The 23,543-nt window shown below is 28.7% G+C and overlaps 1 protein-coding gene across 4 annotated transcripts in view; it reads right to left on the bottom strand.

The window, feature by feature from the left end:
- The window catches only part of LOC107451005 (cytochrome b5 reductase 4), a 46,715-nt gene that overhangs the window by 22,416 nt on the left and 756 nt on the right, over positions 1 to 23,543 (bottom strand). The window contains exons 2-8 of one of the 4 annotated variants that reach the window (XM_043041497.3): positions 18,934 to 18,992; positions 17,544 to 17,700; positions 15,307 to 15,471; positions 15,048 to 15,148; positions 8,189 to 8,267; positions 8,028 to 8,105; positions 2,704 to 2,809 (exon numbers count right to left, since the gene is read on the bottom strand). In XM_043041497.3, coding sequence (XP_042897431.1) covers positions 2,704 to 2,809; positions 8,028 to 8,105; positions 8,189 to 8,267; positions 15,048 to 15,148; positions 15,307 to 15,471; positions 17,544 to 17,604 — 590 coding nt within the window. In that variant the 5' untranslated portion in view covers positions 17,605 to 17,700; positions 18,934 to 18,992. The remainder of the gene's footprint in view (positions 1 to 2,703; positions 2,810 to 8,027; positions 8,106 to 8,188; positions 8,268 to 15,047; positions 15,149 to 15,306; positions 15,472 to 17,543; positions 17,701 to 18,933; positions 18,993 to 23,543) is intronic. The other 3 variants (XM_043041500.3, XM_043041498.3, XM_071187955.2) reach the window with 3 other exon arrangements.

The raw sequence follows: 23,543 nt of genomic DNA, 5'->3' as shown, positions 1-23,543 counted from the left end.
TTCTCAATTTTTTCAACTTCTATAGTAAAAAGATGTAGTTCCTCTTGAGCATTGAAGTTGGTAACGTATATCGCAAACATTTTTTAGGTGATTATTTTGCAAATTAACTAACACAACAACATTTGGGGACTATTGAAAGTCACTATGAAAAACCTTTATTTTTTTGCCCTACATTACTGAAAAAGAGGTGAGATACAATAATTGGGAAAACTTGATAGAGCTTTATAAAAATGAAACTTTAAGATCATAACTATGAAATTTAATTATTTATGATTTTTTATCTTTAAACTAGATGTCATAAATAAAATGTTAAAATTTTAAAGAAATTTCTCCTACACTTAGGTATGAAAAATGTAAAAATGCTTTTTTTTTTCATCTATGCAACTATGTTTTACATCTATGTTTTAAACAAAATAATATTTCATCAACAATATTCAATTTGCTTTAAGGCATACAAATTCCAAAACAGAAATAATACAGTGAAACAGACATCACTACATTTACCTATACTTTGAAAAGAAAACCTATCCTAAAATTAATGCTTTTGTTATTGTTGCTAACTTAATAAACAGAAATAAGTTTTCATACTTGATTTAAAAGCTATACTACTAACTACGTATATTTTATTTTATTTTATAACATGTGACACATTTTTTGGTTTGTGACTATCATTGTCCCCGCGGCAGAATCACAGCAACACGGCGACATTGTCGCAGAACGATACAGAGTTATTGCAAAAAGATTTTTCCTTTCTACAGAAATTTATACGTTATATTTAAATCCTGCATTTAGGTGATCACTTTTTGACATGATCACTTTACGCAGATAGTATCGTAAATCGATTTAATTTTCCGATTTAATTTTCGCCAGTTACTGATATTAATTTTCACGTGGTTTTTAAATATCCCGGTATATTTCAAACAATATGAAAAATTCAAATCGCACATTTGAGTATTTACTTTTTATGGCAATGAATCTATCGAATTTTTGGCAGTTATTGCTATTGATTTCTCCATAGTTTTTAAATCCAATATTTTTTATACTATATTATTTATTACAACAACCTAATCTCGAAACGAAACACGTATTTGAGTAATCTTTTTTTTTAGGAGTCCTATTCGTGAGATTTCATCTCCAATCTTCTTTTCGGCAACGGATTTCATGATTTTTATTTTTTTATTGAGATGATTATTTAAGAAATGTGAAGAAGGAAATAAATAGTGAGTTTTTCCCCCAACAAAATATAAGAGAATTTCGCCGTAGATAGCTCGAAACAATTCTGCCGCAGGGAACATTGTTCAACTTTGTTCAGATATTTCTTCCAGGGCCTTCTGATCGCTTTAGAGACCATTCACAACTGTTATCCTTCTGATCACTAGTTACTTGTCTACACAGAAGACTCGCTTTCTGACTTTTCACAAAAAGCTTTAATCTTTTGTGAAGAGTTTTGTTTATATCTCTTGGCTGAAAATTTCATGACTCATTTTGATGGAGAGTTACAGTTAATTCTTGTAAGAATCGAACAGCTTTACATTTGACGAGACTCTTTTGAAAGAGCTTTCTGAGTCTATTCCTGCATAACAAGCTCATTCGCAATAAAGAGGTTAAGAATTCCCATATCCTGAGATAGATGCAGGGCTTTGCTCGAGAATCTCTATAATAAAGTGTCTTTTCAGTGAATCCCTTCCCACCCAGGCATTGTGTGGAATGAGAAGGCTGACTACCTTGCCAAGAAGGGATCTTTAGATCCCCAGAAATGTTCTGGTAACTTGAGATTCCATTCAGCTAAATTGAAACTTTTTAAGATTTGTTAGTGCTTCCTGCAGGATCTTCCGAGAGAAAAACCTTGGAATACACTCTTCTCTAAACCACAGTTTGTTCCTGACTCACCTCGTTCAGCTACAGTTGTAACTTTTAAACTCCTGACAGGGCACGATTGTCTTTATGCCCATCTTTTTCATTTAAAAATTGTTGACTCTTCAACATGCTCTCTTTGCATGACTGACCAGGATATGACTGCATTTGAATTAGTACCCTGCAGTATATTCTTGCTCTACTAAAGTAAAATAGCATTTGATAATAATTATTGATCAACTTTGTATCCTCATAAATTTGAACCCGACCAAGTGGATCAAGTGTTAGGGAAACTAGCCTCTGTGGAGGACTTCTTAATGGAACTAACATATGCTTATATTACATGGAGAGGAAAAACCACAAAAAACTCCCAAAGTTAGCTAGAGGGTGCGGGATTCTAATCCCTGAGGATATTTTAAGTCAACAATTTGGTTGATGCAAACCAGGAACAGAAATCAAATAGAACAATCATCACTGGGATATAAGCCTTGATCATATCACTGGGAAATCTATCCCTTGAGCCCTTTAGGGCTTACTAATTATGTTTAATAAAAATGTGAAATTTTTCCTCATCCTATTATAATTAATAAATATAACAAAAAAATATAACAAAAATAAATATAACAAAAGAATTATTTTGTAAAATTTTTAAAAGCTCTAATATTACTTTTTCCAATAACTTTAAATGTGATTACTTGATTCACCAGTGAATTTTATAAAATGTTACATTATTCTATAAAGATTTAGTCCAAAATAAAAACATTCATAGACAAGAAAAAAAATTCATCAAATAATGACACTTCAAAGATGCTATTTTTTTAAAAATATAAAAACATATAAAAAACTAACCTGATGGAAACCTCCTTTGAATCTGATTCTGGTAATGGTGAAATAGACCACTGAGATTTGACTTGGAAGCTCTTATTATTCACCTCTTCGGAATTGTCACATTCAACTGAAAACAGTATCATGTTATAAAATATTCTTTAAATAATTTCTTAAAACTTCTACTTAACGCTTACAAATGAGTTTATCAAGATTAAAAAATCAATTTTACTTAATGCATTTTTGGAAAGACTTAGATTCTTAATATGTTTTTATAATTTTTAAATCTTAAAGATGATAATCTCAAGAAGAAACAGATTTTTATAAGTGTAAGTTTATTTGAACATTATAATCCTTTTATCCAAAAATATGTTTTTAAAACTACTACTGATAACAACTTAAGAGCAAACCAGTCAATTGGTTTGTTTCTTTTCTATTTATTCATTAATTTGCTAATATTGAATCAAAATTTTATCAAAGACCTCAAGCTTTGATACAATGAATATGAAAAGTTGCCATTTTGTGATGGATTTTTTTTTTTTAAATAATCATCATCACACTGCGAAACTTAAGTAAAATGAATGCTTGTGAGACAGAGAAAACTATTTGCTTAAGGTATATGAGTTAAAAATCAGCAATTTGTAAGAAAATTTCATTTTTTTCAAAAATTTATTGTTATTTGAACTTATGTTCATTAGCTTTCTAAATTTCTGCTCTCCGTTATTTAAAAATGAAGTTAAGAGCTTTTTTTTTTTTTTTTTGCATGCCAACAGACATTTTTAAGCAATTACATACTTTAATTACATTTTCTGAAAAACGGTGATTTTGAGAAAATATAAAACTCTTTGCAACTTTGTATGTAGATGTTGTATAATGTTAGCTGTGTTTTGAATTATGAGCCATTGTCTAAGTGAAAATTTATTATTTTTATCACACTTTCAGTAAGAATGTTTAAAATGTTTCATTGAAAAAAATCAAGATAGAACAATACATTCCGTTCAATTTCACTGTATTTTTGAATTTTTGTAAAGATTTTAGTTCAAAACAGAAGTAACAAGATTGATTAAGAAAAAAAAATTATTTTGATATTTATGGATTACAATTTAAAGTAGAACTGTTAGTCTGAAATAAAAATTTACAGTTTTTAAGCTCAAATTTGCTCTTATTTTGTACAAATATTTTATAAATTTCAAAAGTTCACTTTTGATAAAAAAAAATTTAGGATTTCTTCTGATCAAAATTGAAATTAAAATTTAATAAGGCTATTTTCAAAAGTAATTGTACTGATCCCAGTTAGATACATTAAGAGTGAGATGTTCAAAGTAAAAAATGTACCTTTATTTAAAGTGTACACCTTCTGTAACAAAAAGATTTAGTTTTTTACCTAAAATAATTATCAACAACTTATTAAGACTTACTCATTCTGATGCGGAATTTTAAAGCACAAATGCAATGAACGTATAATATTGTTCATTAATGATACATAGAAATAAGTAAAGTCAAAACATTATATTTGTAACTACAGTGTAAAGTCGCGTATCCGGAATCGGTGGGACTTCCAGAAGTCCGTATAATAGATTTTTCCGTATAATAGACCCCCAAGGTAAACAAAGCTTAAAATGATTTAATAAACGATCTGAATCTAAGAAGGAAAAAAATAAATAAACATTATTTTAAGGGGAATAATGTTTTAGCATTAGAATATCTAATCAATCAAATATAAAATATTAGAAAAAAAATATTATTGCTGAAAATATGGAAAACGAAAAAAATTTAACAGTTATGAAAATATTAATCCGCCATTTTGAACTAGAACGATTCAAGCAGGAAGAGGAAATTCATGTCATTCTGGAACAAAGCTTAAAATTATCTAAATCTAAAAAGTAAAAAATAAATAAACATTATTTTTTAGGGGAATAATGTTTTAGTATTAGAATATCTAGTCAATAAAATATGAAATATTAGAAAAAAATATTATTGCTTGAAATATAGAAAACGAAAAAAAATTGACAAATGAAAATAATAATCCGCCATTTTTAACTAGAATGATTCAAGCAAGAAAGGGAAATTCCCGTCATTCATTAAGGTGGGTAGGTGGAGGAGAAAAATTCATTTCCTCCTTATTTGTGAAAGAAAATAAGTGTAAAGAGGAGATCATTTAAGTTGAGGGTGGGGGAAGTAACAAATTATTGTTTTCTCTCCAATCATTGACTATCAATCAAGCATAAAGGCGGGGCAGTATTTCTTCTTGCAATAAAAAGGTTTCAGGAAATGCCTGTTTTACTAGCCACCTGCATGGGATGGGTAGGGGACTCAATTGCGGTCCTTTGAAAACAAATCTTCCTCTTTTTCCTACATTCCAAGGGAGGAGCGTCAATAAAGGTCACTCAATGGTCTTGGTAGATCTTCACTTCCCCTTTCTGGTGATTTATGGGTCGATGCATAAATCAGAGGTTCAGTGCAAGCTAGAAAAAGAAAAAATGTGTCAAAAGACCTTTTTTTTTTTTTCTTTTTTTTTAGGAAAGGGGAAAATGGAGAGATGTTTGTTTATTTTGATTGGTAAAAAGTGTCTGGGAAATTGACCCTTCCGGGAAAGGGACGTCCGGATATGGGACGTTACACTGTATTACTCTTAAATATCAAGTAATCATTAACAAAGAAAATAAACAATGAATAGTAACTTTTTAATTAATGCTTACAAGATAGTTAAAAAATTTAAATAGGTTTCTTTATACTTTTCCATAATATTTAGGTAAAGCCTTTTCTTATTTTTTTTAAACTGAAAGAATAAACTTAATAATCTGTATCTATAAATACTTATTTGAAATAAAAGTCTACTTGAAGTATTAGCTTTTTTTATGTATCTGAATGAACAAATATAACTTTCAATAGTTATGAATCAAAAATTATCTAGGAGGACATTTTAGTTACAATTTAACTGATTACCATTTTGCTAAGAGTATGCCTGACATGGAGCTCTTACTTTTTTTTTCTACATTGTTCATCTAATTACATCCCTCTCGTCTACAGAAAAGTTTCAACTTTGAATTTTGGCGACGATATCTAAGCCTTTTCCCCTTGGCTTCTGAGTTGACTAAGCTTTACTTTTTCCATTTCGAAAAATTTTAATGGTGGTTCAAATGATTGTCCATTAACATTCTAGCACCTTCAATGTTTCCTTTTGCTCCAACAATTACAAATGCAACATGATCTGCTGGGTCTCTTACAATATTTCCATCCATTCGAATGGGTACAACACCAGATTTTTGTCATTATATTGTGGCGTTGCGGTCTAATTTGCAAATTTCGAATCTACTAATCTCTGACGTTGGATTACGTCTCTTGCAGCCAATAATTGTTGTATGACGTAAACCTCACAACTGAATGCAGATTTCCTCGGAGTATATGCGTGAAGTACAAAATCGGCGAAACGCGCACAGGATGCATTCTGATATATCTTGGCCGCCTCTCCACAGTTCACACTCTCTCTCTCCATCGGTTCCTGAGTAACTACTCAGCAGTTAGGCATGTTCTTGCCGGTTACTCATTTGCAGTTTTTTCCATGCTGCTTTAATGATAAAATTTTTATATTTTATTTATATTAAAATGGTTAGTTAAATTTACCAAGTTTTCACTGCTAATAAAGATAGTTGCTTATTTGAACTGGGAACATTGTTTATGGAGTAACACGACATAAACTTATAATTCTTTTCATGAACACTTTCACATGAAAATTTATACTAGAGTTGGAGTCAGATTCTTCCCAGAGTTACCAAATATACCAACCTCCACAATATCTTTTATAATGTTCCCATTTTTTCAAATAATTTTTCCTACTAGCCACCAAGGAATTCGCATGGGTTCTTCAGCAAACTAAAGCATATTTCTCCCTTTTTCAACTGCATTTTTGATCCTTCTTTAAATTTTAAAACTACACTTTTTTACATTTATAGCTAAGAATCCTTTTATACTTTTTGTTTCAAGAATATTTCCACCAAAGAGACCAATGACCATGATACACCTATGAAATCTTTTCTAACTAGAACTTCATCAATATATTCAGCATCTAAATATTGACAAGCAATTCTCAGTTGGCACATTTTTCTCTAAATTATCCAGTTATATAGATTTTGAGGAATTTTCATCTTTTAAATCACAAAAATGCCCAGCAACGTTTTTGTTATTCTCAAATCAAACTAGGTAAATCTCGAGTCAAACTATGTTATTCTTAAGTCAAACAATATTAAATTAGAGTGTAACTCTTTTACTTACTCGCTAGCCCTAAATATTCGGTCGCCAATACCGAGCAGATGAGTGGAAATTTCTCACCTCGGCTTACTGGGTAGTGGAAAGTAAAAAAATATTTTGCATAAGTGTAATTCACATTGGTTTTAAAATTTGGATTTTCAACTTGGAATTATAACCTGGGACTTATAATTTAACTTGGAACTTGTGTTTAAACTTGGAATTTATGTTTTTATTTTGATAATTTAAAGCAACTTTTCAAATTGAGCAACTAATTTCATACAGAAAGAGTAATTAAAAATAATGAATGCTTGTTTAAACTTTAAAAGTATAGAGTGGTTAGAAATCAAAGACAACTGTAGAAAAATGACAAGTAAACATACATATATGTAATGTTTTACAATGATCCTTTAAATAAAAATAAAAACATGAAAAGGAAGCTTATTTCTTAAGCAATTTCATGTAACACAGGACTTTTCTCACGTCAACTTCTTTGCAGCATTCTAGCAAAGCAAAAAAATAATAAATAAAACTTTTTAACAATTATCAAAAAAGTTAAAGTAAAGCTCATTTTCTAATTATTTAGGTAAATAAAAAGGCACTTTTCATTTTATCAAATTGAAATTTAAACCTCTTCAATTTAAAAATAATGTTTGATTAATGCTTTAAATGTTATACATATAAATTAGTTGTGAATGGCACCACAATTATAATAATCTGTAATACCTAAGTGAAGTATAATACCTGTCACAAATGAACATTACAATACCGTCATACTTTGTAATAGGTCTTCTTAAGGCCATAAATAATGTTGTAAATTGCAATGCAGAATAAAGAATTCTCTTTACAATTAATCAGCATTCAAAGACTACATAAAATGATTTGATTTACACTTTTATTTCTATTTGATAAACTGTTTTCTTACTAAATGAAATGTTTCAGGATTGCATTTCATATTTGCTTATGTTATTTCAATCATGCAAAGTTGTCAATTAGCACCTCTTTCAATTTAATTTAAAGTGGTACTCTTTTAGTAATTGTTAACTCTAGAAAGAAACAATGTAAAATAACTCATGCATTCAGTTATCTCCCTCATAACTTACTCATAACACTCGAGTCTCCTGTAGACAGTTTCTTTGATGATTTAAACTTTAGATGCTTCATTTGAAACAATTTCGGAACTAAAAACCATATAAATAATTATTTAAAGCTGACAAGTAAAAAAAATAGTACACTGAAGAAAAATACAAAGTAGTTACTTTACCTTCAATAGTCCATGGTGTTTTTAGAATACCCACAAAACATTTCTGAAGCATACTTTCTGCATTTACCCATCGATGAACCTAAATATAGAAAAGTAAACAAAATAATTAATACTGTTCATTATTATAATATAATAATAAGACAATAAATTTTAATTTTATCGACTCATTTATAACAAAAATAAATATAGTCTTTCTCAATTCTGTCAAAATATTAAAATAAATGTGGTGCTTAATTTTTCAACTAAATACAGAGAAACCTCAATTGTCAAAAAATTCTCTTAATCCATTTCTAATTTATTAGTGTTCCCCAAATTTAGTCAATTTATTGCTTTAATTCCACTCAGTATTGCACAAATGCTGCTAATTACAGAATTACAAATACATAAACAAATACACCAAGATGCTATCAGCTATACTTATATACTCTATCAGCTATACTTAGATGCTCTCTCTTCATTAAGAATGAAGGAGATGGCCTATTCAACTTTAAAAAATTGAGATTTTAAACATACATGGGCATACATCATGACTTGAGGTAAAAATAAAAATATAATTATTTTTCATAAAAAAAAAGAGGTTGACTTCTATAGTTAACTCATTGATGCCCAAATTATCAATTTTTCAATAATATTTTGTATATTGATACTAAATATTGTGAAATAAACTGAAAAGTTATCCAACAAAATCTTGCCTGAAAAAATACTATCAAGTCACACTTGAAAGTATAAAAACAATACTAACAAAATCTAACGCTAGGGAGAGTTAATATGTTGTTTTTCAAAAAATTGAAAATGTAAGACTTAGTGAGTGCAGCAATTATGGAAGAGCTACATTTGGAAGAATCTGTAGAGGCATTTGTTTTAATTTAAATAAAAATTTGTCTCCCAAAAGTTTTTAAAATGATGTTTTGAACAGATTAGTGTGTTTTTATAAATTAATCTCAATATATGTGCCAGAAGTTTAATAGCTAAGGTTTGAGCCAGTATAAAAACAGAGTCACAATAGTCACCATGACTTATTCGAACCATCTGGTACCCGAAAAAGAGGAAAACCAAAACTGAGGTGGATTGACTGTCTGGAAAAAGATCTTAAAACTATTAGAATTCACATCATCATGTTAAATGTAAGACAAGAAATAAGAATTTTGAAACCATTGTAACCAGAAGCAACACAGTCAAAAAAGCAATTAGCTAATTCACATGGATTTACAATAAAATCGCTTCTAATCAAGTTTTGTCAAAAAATGTTTACTCAGTATATTTCAATTCAAGTCTCACAAGTCATAAATATATCAAATTAAAAAATAGCAGTTTTTTTAAATACCATGTAGAAATCAGAAGCAATAACTGATAAGAAATAAACAAAAAACCATGTGGAATTCAAACAGTTATAAATGTTCCTAGAAAAAGAATTAAAACAATTATATTTCACTGAATAACAAAAATGCAAATTAAACTCATTAATTAGAGAAAATTCATAAATTTCAAAACAAGTGTAATTGAAGTAAAGCCATTACAGAGCAAAATAGGATTCAATATTTAGTTTGGAATATACTTAAAATTTAGGAAATTTATATCTAGTGAATATAAGAGGTTTTTTGATGGTTAAATATTAAATAAACTTCCTTAAAAGCACTTCTCAATCTCAAGAAATTTGAAACAAAGTTAACAATAGTAAATAATTTGAAATTTGCACATTCCTTTCTTTTTTGAATCTTGCAAGTTGTAAAAATATTTTATGAAAATATTGGGATTTTAAATACCCACATGGAAATTTAAGGCTGTAACTGTTGAAAAAATTATTTAAAAAGATCCCTTGAACATACGATGAAATCAGCACAAATAAAGCGTTTTTTATCCCTTTATTTTTTAGTATGTAAGTAGTTTTAAAATTTCATGAAATAAGATAAAAGAAAAATATATTAATTTCTTCTCTTTTTTAAAAATTATAATTAGAATTTATAATATTCAAAAATCATTTTTCATGAAGCCACAATCATCCTTAAATTGATTTATAAATCTATTTCTCAGTCATGTTCAGCAGAATATGGGCTGCTCCCTAATGGTAATGCTGTAAAATCTGAAGACAAACTGATGAAAAAAAGTTCAAACTTTACTTTTATGAATAACCATTGATATTTATCTTCCTTTTATATATATATATATATATATATATATATATATATATATATATATATATATATATATATATATATATATATATATATATATATATATATATATATATATATATATATATATATATATATATGTAACATAAAAAGCTTCAATTAATCTTTTTATGTTAGTTTCTTTGCTATAAAACAACTCCTACTTTATTACTAATTAATTATTCTATTTGAAATACTTTCTCACACTTTTAAAAGCCACATCCTGTTTCTAAATCTATTTTTAGCAAAAGTATGCATACATTTAAATAAAGATCTTTTTTCCCTTTTAAGCCGTGGGAATCACTCGAGCAAGTTCATTAACCAATTGTAATTTCTGAGTTTTCCCTCTTTTCCCTAAATAGAGACATTTTAGGATTTTTTGCAAGATTTTCCCTACCAGAAAGACTGTTTGCTGATGGAGTAAAGATCACTTTTTTTCGCTCCCACTCAACTAAGAATGATCAAATAAAACTTACTCTGATTTAATTAAAATCCTGTGTCTGTTTCCCTGCTCGGTCCGACTGCATCATTTTACAAGCCGAGCAGGATTTTAAGAACTGATGAAGCGGGCGCAGGATAATATTAAATGCTTCTTCAAAACAAAAAAAAACAAAAAAATAACTAAAAGAACACACTTCTACTATGTTAGAAGATTTGAGCCTATTAACGAACGAATCGAAGACTTCACAGAGAATGCTTAGCAGTTCATTGCCAATGCTGCGAAATTAATTGGATTTGGATGAACCTTGAAAGCATAGTCTGCAAATTTATCAATTTCGGCGTTAGTCAGTGACTCATCTTAACGAAGAAGATGGTTTATTCCCCTTTTCTACTAACTCTTCTCGTGTTTACTCTTGGAATGGTGCGACTATGGAGAAAACATTAAGAAAGAAAAAAAAAATGTTTCGTTTACCCTTTTCGAGAACTCCATGCCTCTAAAGACCATCTGTTCCATATTTGTGAGTTCCTGCTTATTTTAAAGTGACAGCGATTCTACATTTCCAGAAGTTCATCTTAATGGCTACGATTCTGTTCGCGTGTACAGTTTAGTGATAATACAGTGATTCGCGCAGTGATTCCCAGTGTTTAGTGATAATCCTCGATGGAAAATTCTTCAATGGTATTCATATAATGAAAATTTACTTCGATCCGTGCTTATAATAATTTACAAATATTTTTTGATTATCAAAATATGTGGTGTTTGAACAGCGAAAATAATAATAGATTTTGGTTATATTCGGAAATTTTTTTTCTCTCATTCTTGATATTTCATTGTGATGATTATTAATTTTTATGATTATGAATTTTTCATGATTATTAATTTTTATTCATTGTTCTTATTTTGATAGTTTATTTATGCATTTTCAAAAACTTATAATTATTGAAATTTACTTATTCTTCGAGGAATATTATATTATTAAATTGATTTAATATTATTAGCATAAAAATGTTAAAGGATATTTAGTTTCGTTTTGATTATATTATGTGTTGTAATATATGATCAATTGAATATTTTTTTTTAAATTTTGCTTTAGTGTTTATCGTAAGGTAACGATAAATAAGCAACTATGAGATTTAATTTACTTCTAAATGCTATATTTAATTGTTAAAATTTATTTTGGTTATTTGAATGCCCTTACGGAGTGGCAAAAATTACAAATTTAAAATGGATGAAAATGCCAAAAGCAATATAGATAATTCTGAAGAAGAATTGAGTGATAATTTACTAAAATTAAGTATGGATCAAAGTGTACACGATAAACCAGACATACTAGTCTTTGAGCCTGACATTGGTGTTCAATTCACATCCTGGCTCAAACACTTCGAAAAACAAACTCTAGATGCTAAATGTAATGACGAATGGAAAGTTAGAAATTTTCAAAAATTCATTAAGGGTTCAGCTTTGAAATTGTATATTAATAACTGTCTTAATTGTAATTCATATCAAGAAATAGTTGAAATTTTTAGAGAGCATTATTTTTCACCTCCCTTTGGCTTTAACGATTTTCAAAATTTAAAATTTTCGGGCCAAGCTAAAGACCTAAATTCGTATTTTACCGAAAAGGTAGAGTTGGGTCGAAAAATAAATTTAAGTAATGAACATATAATTGAGGGTCTATCTATTGGTTTGCCCCACCAAATCAGAACACTTTTGGTTTTAAAAGAACCTAAAACCCCAATTGAATGGCTCACTATTGTTTCGAAAATAATTCACGATGTACCTACGGTCTTACCCCAAACTGAAACTAAAAAATTGCCTGAGTCTAAATTTAATGTATATAAACCACAATATCAAGGCTGGGTACCAAGGCGGCCATTCTTTAACAACTCAAGTAATCCAAATTATAATCCTCGACAAAATCAAAATTTTCCCCGGCCTAATCAAAGTTATAACCAACAATCCCAATTTAGACCTAGAATTCAAAATGAAAAGTTTCAAAGAAATAAACAACAAACTAGTCATTTCGCCCAGGCTTCCCAGGAGTTGCCTCCTAAGCCATGTAAATACTGTGATAAGCTTGGTATAACCAATGCTTATCATTGGGGCCAAAATTGTGTAAACAAACCTAATTCTTTTATGACTGAGAATCAAACTCAGCATGAACAAGAAAGTGACCAACCAAAAAATTGACAATTAATTGTATCCGGATACATACAAAATAAAAATGAAAACTATGAAAGTGACAAATACCCGATTTTGACAAATAAAACTATCTTGTTAAATATTGATACAGGTAGTACTTTAAATATCATCCCAACTAAACTTTTTGAAAAACTTAATGTCCTAAAAGAAAGAAAGAACTGTGTTAATGTAAATCAAACAAAAGGTATCTTGCAACTTAACCACACTTGTACTTTAAATTTAAAAATTGGAAATATAGCTAGGTCAGTGGAATTTTATATTTTAAAAACTGATTTACCTAATACCATATTGAATTTGAAAGCTTTGTTTTGGATTTCAATTAATAATGAATTGTGTTAAACGGGTTGTAATGTAAATTCTGAGAAGACTGATCACCTTTTCTGATTGTAAAAGCAATTTGTTCTCACACATTTTTTTTCCCTGAAATCCTGGTTAATGTTTGCAATTAAAAAAAAAAAAAAAACCAAAAAAGAAAGCAGATAGAAAAGAAAGAAAAAAAAATTCAAATCTAAGAAAAACAAAAAGAAAGGAAGAAAATAAAAATTTGGGCATAAAAAAAAAGAAGAATAGTAAAAAGAAAAATGTTAACAAAGTGAGTTTAAAGAAAAATAAAATAAAAAATAGAATTAAAAATAAGGATTCAAATAGCAAAACTGAAAATAATTTTGAATTTTCAAGTGTTCTTGAGGTTTTCCCTCTTTTCCCTAAATAGAGACATTTTAGGATTTTTTGCAAGATTTTCCCTACCAGAAAGACTGTTTGCTGATGGAGTAAAGATCACTTTTTTTCGCTCCCACTCAACTAAGAATGATCAAATAAAACTTACTCTGATTTAATTAAAATCCTGTGTCTGTTTCCCTGCTCGGTCCGACTGCATCATTTTACATATATATATATATATATTACAATTTAAAATACATAATACAAGAATATTTGTAAATGGTAAATCAAAATATATTATGAATCCGATATCAATAATATGAGAGCAGAAATAATCCAACTAGTATTAATAACAGGAAATCACGAATCATCCAATTAGTATCTAAACACTACACAATAGAAAAATACCCACAAAAGACAGAACAAAAATGGAAAAGCACTAACAAACATGGCAGCATCATCAGGGGATATTATAATGCTGAAAGTGTGGAAGCAATTTCTGCAGTCAATAGTAAAATACCACAAATCGTACTGCTCCAAGAAAGAGTGATAAGCCAGAAACCGAAAACAAGTTAGATGAAGACTATATACTACGGTCTTGAAAAGATCCCAATTTTTTCACATATATATTTAAATATATATACCGCTGTTTTGTGTATGTCGGGGATATTTAAAAATGTTTAAGCTTTTGCTATTTTTGGTATGAAATTATTTTGTTATCAAAGAATATTATGATTTTATTAGATACTTTTGGATTGTGTGCACAGATACAGTGAAAAGTCCCCTATTCAGAATCGTAAGGACTTTGGCAAGTCTAGAAAATAGATTTTTCTGGATAATGGATCTTTTAGGTAAACAAAGATCAAAACGTATGTTATTTAATAAAGTAACAAAGAAGTAGTAATAATAAAATATTTATATGATAATGTTTTGTTATTAGTTGCATAACAATCAATAAAATAATATTTAATATATAGTAAAAAAATGTCACTAATAAAATATTAAAAGAAAAGAAAAAAAAGCAAAGGATAAATTCTTTTGACAAAGGATAAACTGTCTGCTTCATGAATGAAGACAAGTTTGTCTCCTTTTTTCATTATTTATTTGATGCGAAGAGTTAGTAACACAGATATTCAGAAAAAAAGAACATTAAAAAACAAGTATCAAATTAAATAACACAGATATTGGAAATTATTTTACATAAAATAAAATGTTAGTAAATAATTTTTCACATTATTTATAATATTCAAAAAGTTTGCTATCATCACATAAAAAGTTCTACTAATTCTCTACTTCACCTAAAACTTTTGGACAATTTAAGAGAAAAATTTAAACATAACCACATTTGGAAAAAAACAAAAAAAACAAATAGATATTTAATCACCTGGTTAAACAGGTCAGTTGCATCTTTTCCAACTCCTCTCATAAGTTCATCTTCACCACCAGGATGATATTCGAGATAATGAGTGACATTATAAACTTTTCCTACAGAAAAAGTTTTAATTTTTTTAATTGAAATCAAGTATAAAAAGATTTGGAAAACTTTTGAAAAACTCACAAGTAAGAGTAAAGTCAAAAACATTTTTTTGAAAAAGGGCTTGATATTATGAATACATTATAAAACATATTTAAAATTACTGTACCTCTGATAGCAATCCAAGCATCATTTGAAGAATTATGCTTTGCAAGTTCACGAGGTGAGACTTCAAGAATTTTACCTCCAGTAGAAGATAAATCTTTAGATGAATTAGCAAATCTTATCCAATCCATTAGTGATCTCCCTGGTTTCAGTGCTACCTTATTTCTACCTATTACAAAGTGTAATAGACCAATCAGTATAAGCCTAATAACTAAAATATGTTTAATTTAATTAAATGAAGAGTTTAATGGCACTAACATTTAGTAATTGAACCAATCCCAAAAAGAAGCTTTCAATAATACAGTAATGGAACATGCATATAATGGATAGCTCTGCTGATGTATCTGATGACTGAATAAATTGTTTATGATGGGATAAACTTATTAAATTTAAAATATGATTTATTTTAAAAGTTATGTTTTAAAATTACTTGCACCAGGTGAATATTGATGCAAATTAGTAAAAATAAAACTACCAACAATAAAAAAGAAGAAAAAACAGACAAAAAAGGACTAGCAAGAATAGACAAGACACTCACCAACTGGCAATATATTTTTTCCATCCCATAATATAATTAGCCAAAAATATTATGGGATATTTTTCACAATAGATGAACATTTACTTTGTTCTATTTTAAATGTTTGGCCTCCTAACATACCACACAAGGCAAATGATCTACTGCTTTACCAATTGTATTAAGCTTCGCAAATTGGTAAAGGTCTAAAATTATTAAAGGTAGAGAATGAATAAAATGAAAATTAACAATACTGTATTTCACAGAAACTAGAAAAATGTTCAAGGGGAGCATCATCTTAAATTTTCCAAAAAACTTTTTGGCATTTTTCGAAATCTTATAGCTGATGGAATAAAGTATTAAATTATTTTACAAAGTTAAAATTTTTGAGTATGTTAAAGCACCAGTACAGATTTATGTTAGATACACCACTTAAGAATTTACAAACCTTAGTCAAGTTTTTCTATATGTCTTATTAGCCTTTAAAAGTGCTTACATATTACACTATTATTCCTACAAAAATGAAAATTATAATGGATAAATTGTATATCATCACCTTTTTTAATATGTATCTTTTAAGCAAATATAAATTTGAAATATCTTTTTTATTTTAAAAAATTGGATTAAGGCCTTATTTTATCATAATAATTTCAAGAAAAATAACTTTGCATATATGTTTGTTGATTGAAACTGAAAAATTGTTAAACAAAGCAAACATATAAAATTCAGACTATCTTATGTTCCAATTCCCATTATATTTGATTGCCACCTACTGCCCCATTTCCTGCCAGTGCCCTTTAAAACATGAAAATGCCCCCCCCCCCTCTCTCTCTCTCTCTTACACAAGCACTAATGCAAAGGTTGAGATTTGCTGTTCAGACCATTCCATTGCAGTTCTGTAACTAAATACATCCACAGCACTTAAAAATGTTAAAAGTTTTAACATCAGTCTATAAATGTATAACAAAATTAGCGAAAACAGTATTAAAATTAAACCAATTCTGTTTAGAAAAGGGTAAAACAATACCCTAAGAGTAAAATTGAATAGTAATATCCATTACATTAGTATTTTCTATTCATTTGTTAGTAAAATTCCAAAAAATAAAACAGAAAAAGAAGTTGGAAAGGCTCTGCACTGGATGGAAAAATTTTATATGATATCGACACTCTAAAATTTTAACTGATATCAGAGTGACAGAAGAAGAAAATAAATTTATTGGACTTTTAAAAAAGTCACGAAAAAATCTTCAATAAATATTGAGAGTTGAAGCACATTCTTTACAGTGCTATATTTATAAATTTAGTCACAAAAGTTTTCTGTAGAAAGCAAAAAAGTTTTAAAATAAAACTGCTGAATTTTTGTAGGTATAATTTACATACACATATAACATTTTTACTAAGCATTAAGAAAAATTAGATAAACTGTTACAAAGTTGACTACAGCTTAGTCTAGATTTTCGCATATCGTCCATTTGGTAAAAAAATTTAACCTCTCTCATATGTATATAGATAACTTTAAAAATAAACAACAGTAATTAATTCTTCTAAATCTACACCATTTTTTATTAAACAACCAACTCCCAAAAAATTTTAAAATTAAAAAAATAAAACGTATTAAAAGTTGTCTTCTTGTTCATATTTAACACATATCAGCAAAGAAATTATAATACAAAGATAACAGACGTAGATAATATTAATTGAATATATATTAAAAATGTTAAACAAACCCGCAGAGCTTGTGGCTGAAGCTGACATTGGAACATTGAGTAAAGATTCTTGACCATCCATTGTTCTGCTTTTTGGTTTCTTTTCATTTGCTCGTAATGTTTCACTTCCAGATTGGGGTACAGCATTAACCCCTAATTTAGAATGCAAACACCCCAGCTAAAACATCAAAATAGAATATTAATACATATATTTTATCTGTAGCATATAAAATTTAAACAAATAATAAATTCGGGAGAAAGATATGAACTATTTATTTCAATTAACTAACCACACAAACAATAATTCAAAATAAACATCCCCCCTTAAATATTCGTATTAATTTCTTCAAATATCCGCATGCATAAGCATTAGTCAGATTCTTATATTATTAAACACTTTGTCCTCGATTTTAGCATAGCAAATAAAGCATTCGAAAATTTATTTCCTATCTGAAATCCCTCGCCTTTTGCTAATTCTAACATCTTAAGTATAGTGGTTCTAAGTTAGCATATTTTAAATATCTCAGTTGTCATTTCATAAAAGCGAATTTTCTGAGTTTCAAAAAAACACATATATTTTATCTAGATACATTAAGTTTGCAGGCCATGTAGTATTTCAACTATTAAATTTAAGTATAATAAAGGCAAATATTATCATAAAAAAATAATAAAATATATTACTTTTAATTTCAGAATTACTTTATTTAGAACACAAAGTTCTACAGTTTCCAGTATAATTGTATTAATGAAGTACTGAACAACTCATAATAGTTTGGGATAAAGAAAAAATTTTATGGACCTGTAGCAACAAAAAATAATCACTATCAATTACTAAGTATTCCTTTATATCAAAATTTAATTACAACTTGTAATTGAATTAAGCCTTCTTTTATCAATTAATTTTGAAATAGGGTTTCAATAATCCAGGGAAGAAACAGCACCTTAACCATTTTGGAGCAAGTAAATTTGGTTTTTGAAGCTGATTAAAACAAATAATTTTTATATTCGGAGTAGCACAATGCTTATAAAATTACATTTTTTAGCAGATTTGAGCATATACATTTACATTTTATACCACATTTAACAAAGCATGACAAAAATGAATTAATAAAAAGAATGTATTAGAAATGCAAAAAAGAATTACCTAATTTAAAGTATAACTAAAAAAAAAATATTCTATGGACTTCAGAAAATAATCTTTCACTTAGAATAAGGACTTTATATGGCTCTGTGAAAAAATAATTTCTCCATCTTAAAATTAATAAGAGAATCCTATTTTAAGCCATGATTTAATATATATATATATATATTCAGATGAATTGTTCCATATTACATTAAATATTCAAGGTGAAACTATTAAAAATTGAGAATATGTTATAACTTGAAGAAAATGTAAATCAAAATAAATTACCCGACATGAATCCAATCAATAACAGGAAAGCAGGAATAATTCCAATCAGCATCAAAACACTACACAATAGAAAAAATCCTCAAAATAAACGATAAAAATGGAAGGCACTGACAAATATGACAGCATCAGGGGGGTATTAACATGTCGTTAGTAGTACAGGAACCGTTTCTGTGGTCAGTGCAAAATGTCACAAATAACCATACCCGACTGTCCCGCAAAAGAGTAATAAGCAAGAAGCTAAAGCAAATCAGATGAAGAAAATATGCTAAGATTTTGAAAATCAGAATGGATGCACATATCTTAGACTGAAGGGAAACTCAATCTTTTGGATGAGAGTCAAATGTCACAGGATTGAGTATGAGATAAATTTATAGACCAGTATGGTAAACCACAAATCTAAGAATTAAATATCTAAAGATTGAAAAAAAGCACTCAATAATGTTGTATAGTAATTCAATCGAATCATCAACACGAGGGTGATCCTACCATAGCATGCATAAAGCTAAACATTACTTTGCCTTGGAAGGCAATCCTCTGCTAATCAAGTATCTGTCTGCAAATCCAATTGGGATACCATTATTCAAGAAAAATTTACATAGAAATTTACAATTATTTAAAACAAGTATTTCATGATTGCAAATAAACTTAGGTAATGTAATTAATTTGAGATAAAATTACATTTCTGTAGATACTTATTGAAATATTAGAATTCCAGGAAATTAATTTGTTGACTGGAAATGGAAAGTTATTTCTTTTATCTAAACCATCAATTTGACTTTTAGATGAGTTGAAAGTAATGAAGAAATCAAAGAAGTCTGGAGATAAGTTAGACTGATTATGTTTGACTAGGTTAAAATCCTTTGGATATAACTCTGGTAAAAACTAATTTCAATTGGATTCTTATTCCCCGGCAACAAAAATTTACTGGAATTCAAATATTTCTATAAGTATCTACAGAAACATGATTTTATATCAAATTAATCGCATTAATGCCTATTTTAAATAATTGCAAATCTCTATCCAAATTTCTCTTGAATAAGGGTATCTCGATTAGATTTATAGGCAGAGACTTGATATAGTAGAAGATTGCATTTCGAAGCAACGTAAAGCTTGGCTTTATGCCATGGTAGGGTTACCTTAACATTAAAGGTTGGATCACCTTGAAACATAATTGAGTACTGGTCTATATTTCAAACTGATCATTTTGATTTTATTTTTCTTCAATATATTTTTTGAATTTTTAGACATTTAATTTGTAGCTTTGTGGTTTTTCATTTTGGCATATATGTATATATATAATTCTCATACTCGAACCATCAACATCTAACTTTTACGCTTATCTGAAAGATAGAGTTTCCCTTCAGTGGAATATACGTACTTCTAATTTTATTTTTGGGATCTTAGAATATTATCTTCATCTGACATAATAAGTTTCATGTTTACTACTTTTTTGGGGGGCATGGTTGTTTGTGGCATTTAGATATAAAAGCAGAAATCACTAATACTGACAGTAAATGCCATCAGTGCAAGAGCAGTTTCAAGTATGTATACATATATATATATAAATACACTTAGGGTGTACAGTAAATAGTTTAGGAGAAAAATTTGCTGCTTACAGCCTTTTTAGAAAAGAAATAAATTTTGAAAAATCTATGGTGTTAAAAATAGTTCAAAATTTTACCACTGGATGATGCTGGTGGTTAAAAAACTAAATAACAATGCTTTTAATACAGTCCCCCTTTGCAACAGTAATATGCTGTAGTCTCAAAACAAACTTTGCACATATGCATGATAACTCGGCTAAAATGGACTCGCAAGCATTAAAAACATAATGTTCAATGTCCACAAAAGTTTGGGACCTTTGTTGGTGCACCTCTTCTTTTAAGTATCCCCACAGAAGTAAATCGCAAGGATTCTAATCCGGCAAATGGGGAAGCCAGTTTGTGCTTTTTCCTGTATGGTTCATGAAGTTTAGCAATGATACGATCATCAGGATGTTCCTCCATTAAATTGTGAGTGGTTTGATGTGGTCCAGCACCTTCTTGCATAAACCACAATGAATCATGCGAATTCACCAAAGCATTGTGAGTGACAATTAAATCATGCAGAACATTAAGACATCATGCTGCAGCTATTGTTTGATACGGGAAAAATGGCCCAATGCTTCCTTTTGAGGATAGAGTGACTTTTGATGAATGTAATGAGAACTAGACAAAAATATGGGTATTTTTCATTCCCCAAAATTACATATTTTGCTTTTTCACAAAGCTATTGACATAAAAATGGGTTTCATCAAAAAACCAAATGGATCACTTTACTGAAGCAAATCTTTCGCAAAGAGGGTTCTTTGATTGGTGGTGAAAATATTGAGAGGTTGACAAACCAGAATCTAGAATGGATACCAATATAAAATCTTCGTGGTTTTATGTACTGAGGATTTTAGTAGTCCACACTCAGATGCAATTTTCCTGACAAACGACTGAGCCTGTTTTTCAAATGCCTGCTGGACTGCCTGGGCATTATTGTCAGTGATTGATGAATGTGATGGCCTTATGGTTCCTTTACGATCATGATTCACACTTCCCATCCATTTAAAGTTTGCAAACAAACTTTTAATTGTGTTCCTCACCAATGCTTCAGTCATATTAAATTTTTGTTGGAAACTTTACTGGGTTTTCACACTGCTATGATTCAGGCAGTGAAATTCTAACACAAGAAATATTTGTTGTTCCATAGAATAGACCTTCTTTGCACAACTAACTTTAGCATGAACTTACTCAACGAGGATTAACTGAAAACTAGTAGACGTTCTGTCCGTATTCCTACAGCAGGTTGTCACAAGCGCCACTTAGGGGGGAAATTTAGAACTATTTTCAACACAATGTATTTTTTTTAATTTATTGCCTCAAATATGATTTTAAATTTGTATAGACGATATTTCAGGAGATAGAGTGCTTGCCTCCCAATGAGGTGAACCGAGTTTTGAATCTCAGCGATAACTGGTCGATATGAATTTCGCATCCGGCTCTCACCGACTGATGTAAAATATCCTAAGTGGTAGAAGGATCATGGGTTAGAGTCCCCGTTTGCCAAGCTAACTGTGGGAGGTTTTCATGGTTTTCCGCTCCATGTAATGCAAATTCAGGTCAGTTCTCCCAAAAAGTCCTCCACGAAGGCAAATTTCTTGAAATACTTGATCCAGGAAATTCCTGAATTGAGTTCAAAATTACAGGGTTATGGAGTAGAACATTTGTAGTCGTAAACTCAAAAATTGGGTAGGCTGTTCAAGGATTGTTATGAAATAAAATAAAATCTATGCAATCAGACACAAAAATGTACTTTCACTGAATAAATATACCTTTTCTTGACAGATTTGGATTTCTTACCATCAAAAGATAGAGATAGCTGCAATCTGGGAAGCATGGTCCCAAATAATTTGGTCCGAAGAGTGGTCCAAAATTTCAAACCCTTAACGTAAATTTTACATTTTGCGTATTTTGCTATATCTTGAGAGCTTTTAAAGTGAATTGAAATATTTTTTGCACAACTATAAAATTTGCTTATTAAAATATATTTCCATGCAAAAACAATTATTTTTAATAATCATTTATTACTTTTTTATTGTTTTACTTAAGAAAAAAAAATTTGAATTGTAAGGTATACAATTTTTTGCATTATTTAAAAGAATATAATTTTATATAGCAAAATATAAAATTTGAGAGAAATTGGTCAAATAATTCCTGAGAAATTTAATCTTGCAAAATTTGTAGAGTTAAAATTTGATTTCTCAGGAACTATTCAAGTGGGAAATGAAAACACATCTTAATATTTTTGTACCAAAGAAACTTAGTGGATGACCCCTTAATTCACTATTCAAAAATTCTATGATATTGTTTCAATCTACATAATTTTTTAAAATCTGATGAATGAATGAAATTAATAATTGGGAAACTACAAAACTAGACCCTACAAAATCTGTTACTGCATTTGCAGAAAATGATAAATAAGCATATGATTCATAAATCAACTGCCATAAAAATTTGATAGGGTAAAATTGAGTTTGTTTTTCATAAAATTATTGAATTATTAAAATTTTAAAAGGCTGAATTCTGAAGGTCAGACCATATACCTGAACTATGAGCTTATAAATAATGGTTAGGTTACAATTTTGAATAGCTATCAATATTTATAATGTATTATTAACATACATAACATGCATTATTAACATTTGCATCAAGCTCTATAGAAAAAGAATATATGGTCTTTTTTTTAAATTTGAACCTTTTCTTTACCATACTTTCAAGATTTTATGGAGATATGTTTATTAAAAATAAAACTTCAAACGTATCTAGCAGTACAAGTTTTAATAAAGCTTCATTCAAATTGCAAAATCTTATATGTATATATATATATATATATATATATATATATATATATATATATATATATATATATATATATATATATTCAAATGGTTCAATTCTTCAAACTGATTATTTTAAAATCCGCATTTGTATTCGTAGAAAATGGGATATTCTGACCTAAAATCAGGAATGTCAGGACAAAAGGCCAAAAATCATGACAAATGAGGGAAATTTATTCTTATCAAG

This window comes from Parasteatoda tepidariorum, chromosome 11 (genome assembly GCF_982258835.1).
Source record: "Parasteatoda tepidariorum strain Cologne lab strain chromosome 11, Ptep-v5.0, whole genome shotgun sequence".
In the NCBI taxonomy this organism is placed as follows: Eukaryota; Metazoa; Arthropoda; class Arachnida; order Araneae; family Theridiidae; genus Parasteatoda; species Parasteatoda tepidariorum.
This window is presented reverse-complemented; position numbering and strand designations above follow the sequence as displayed.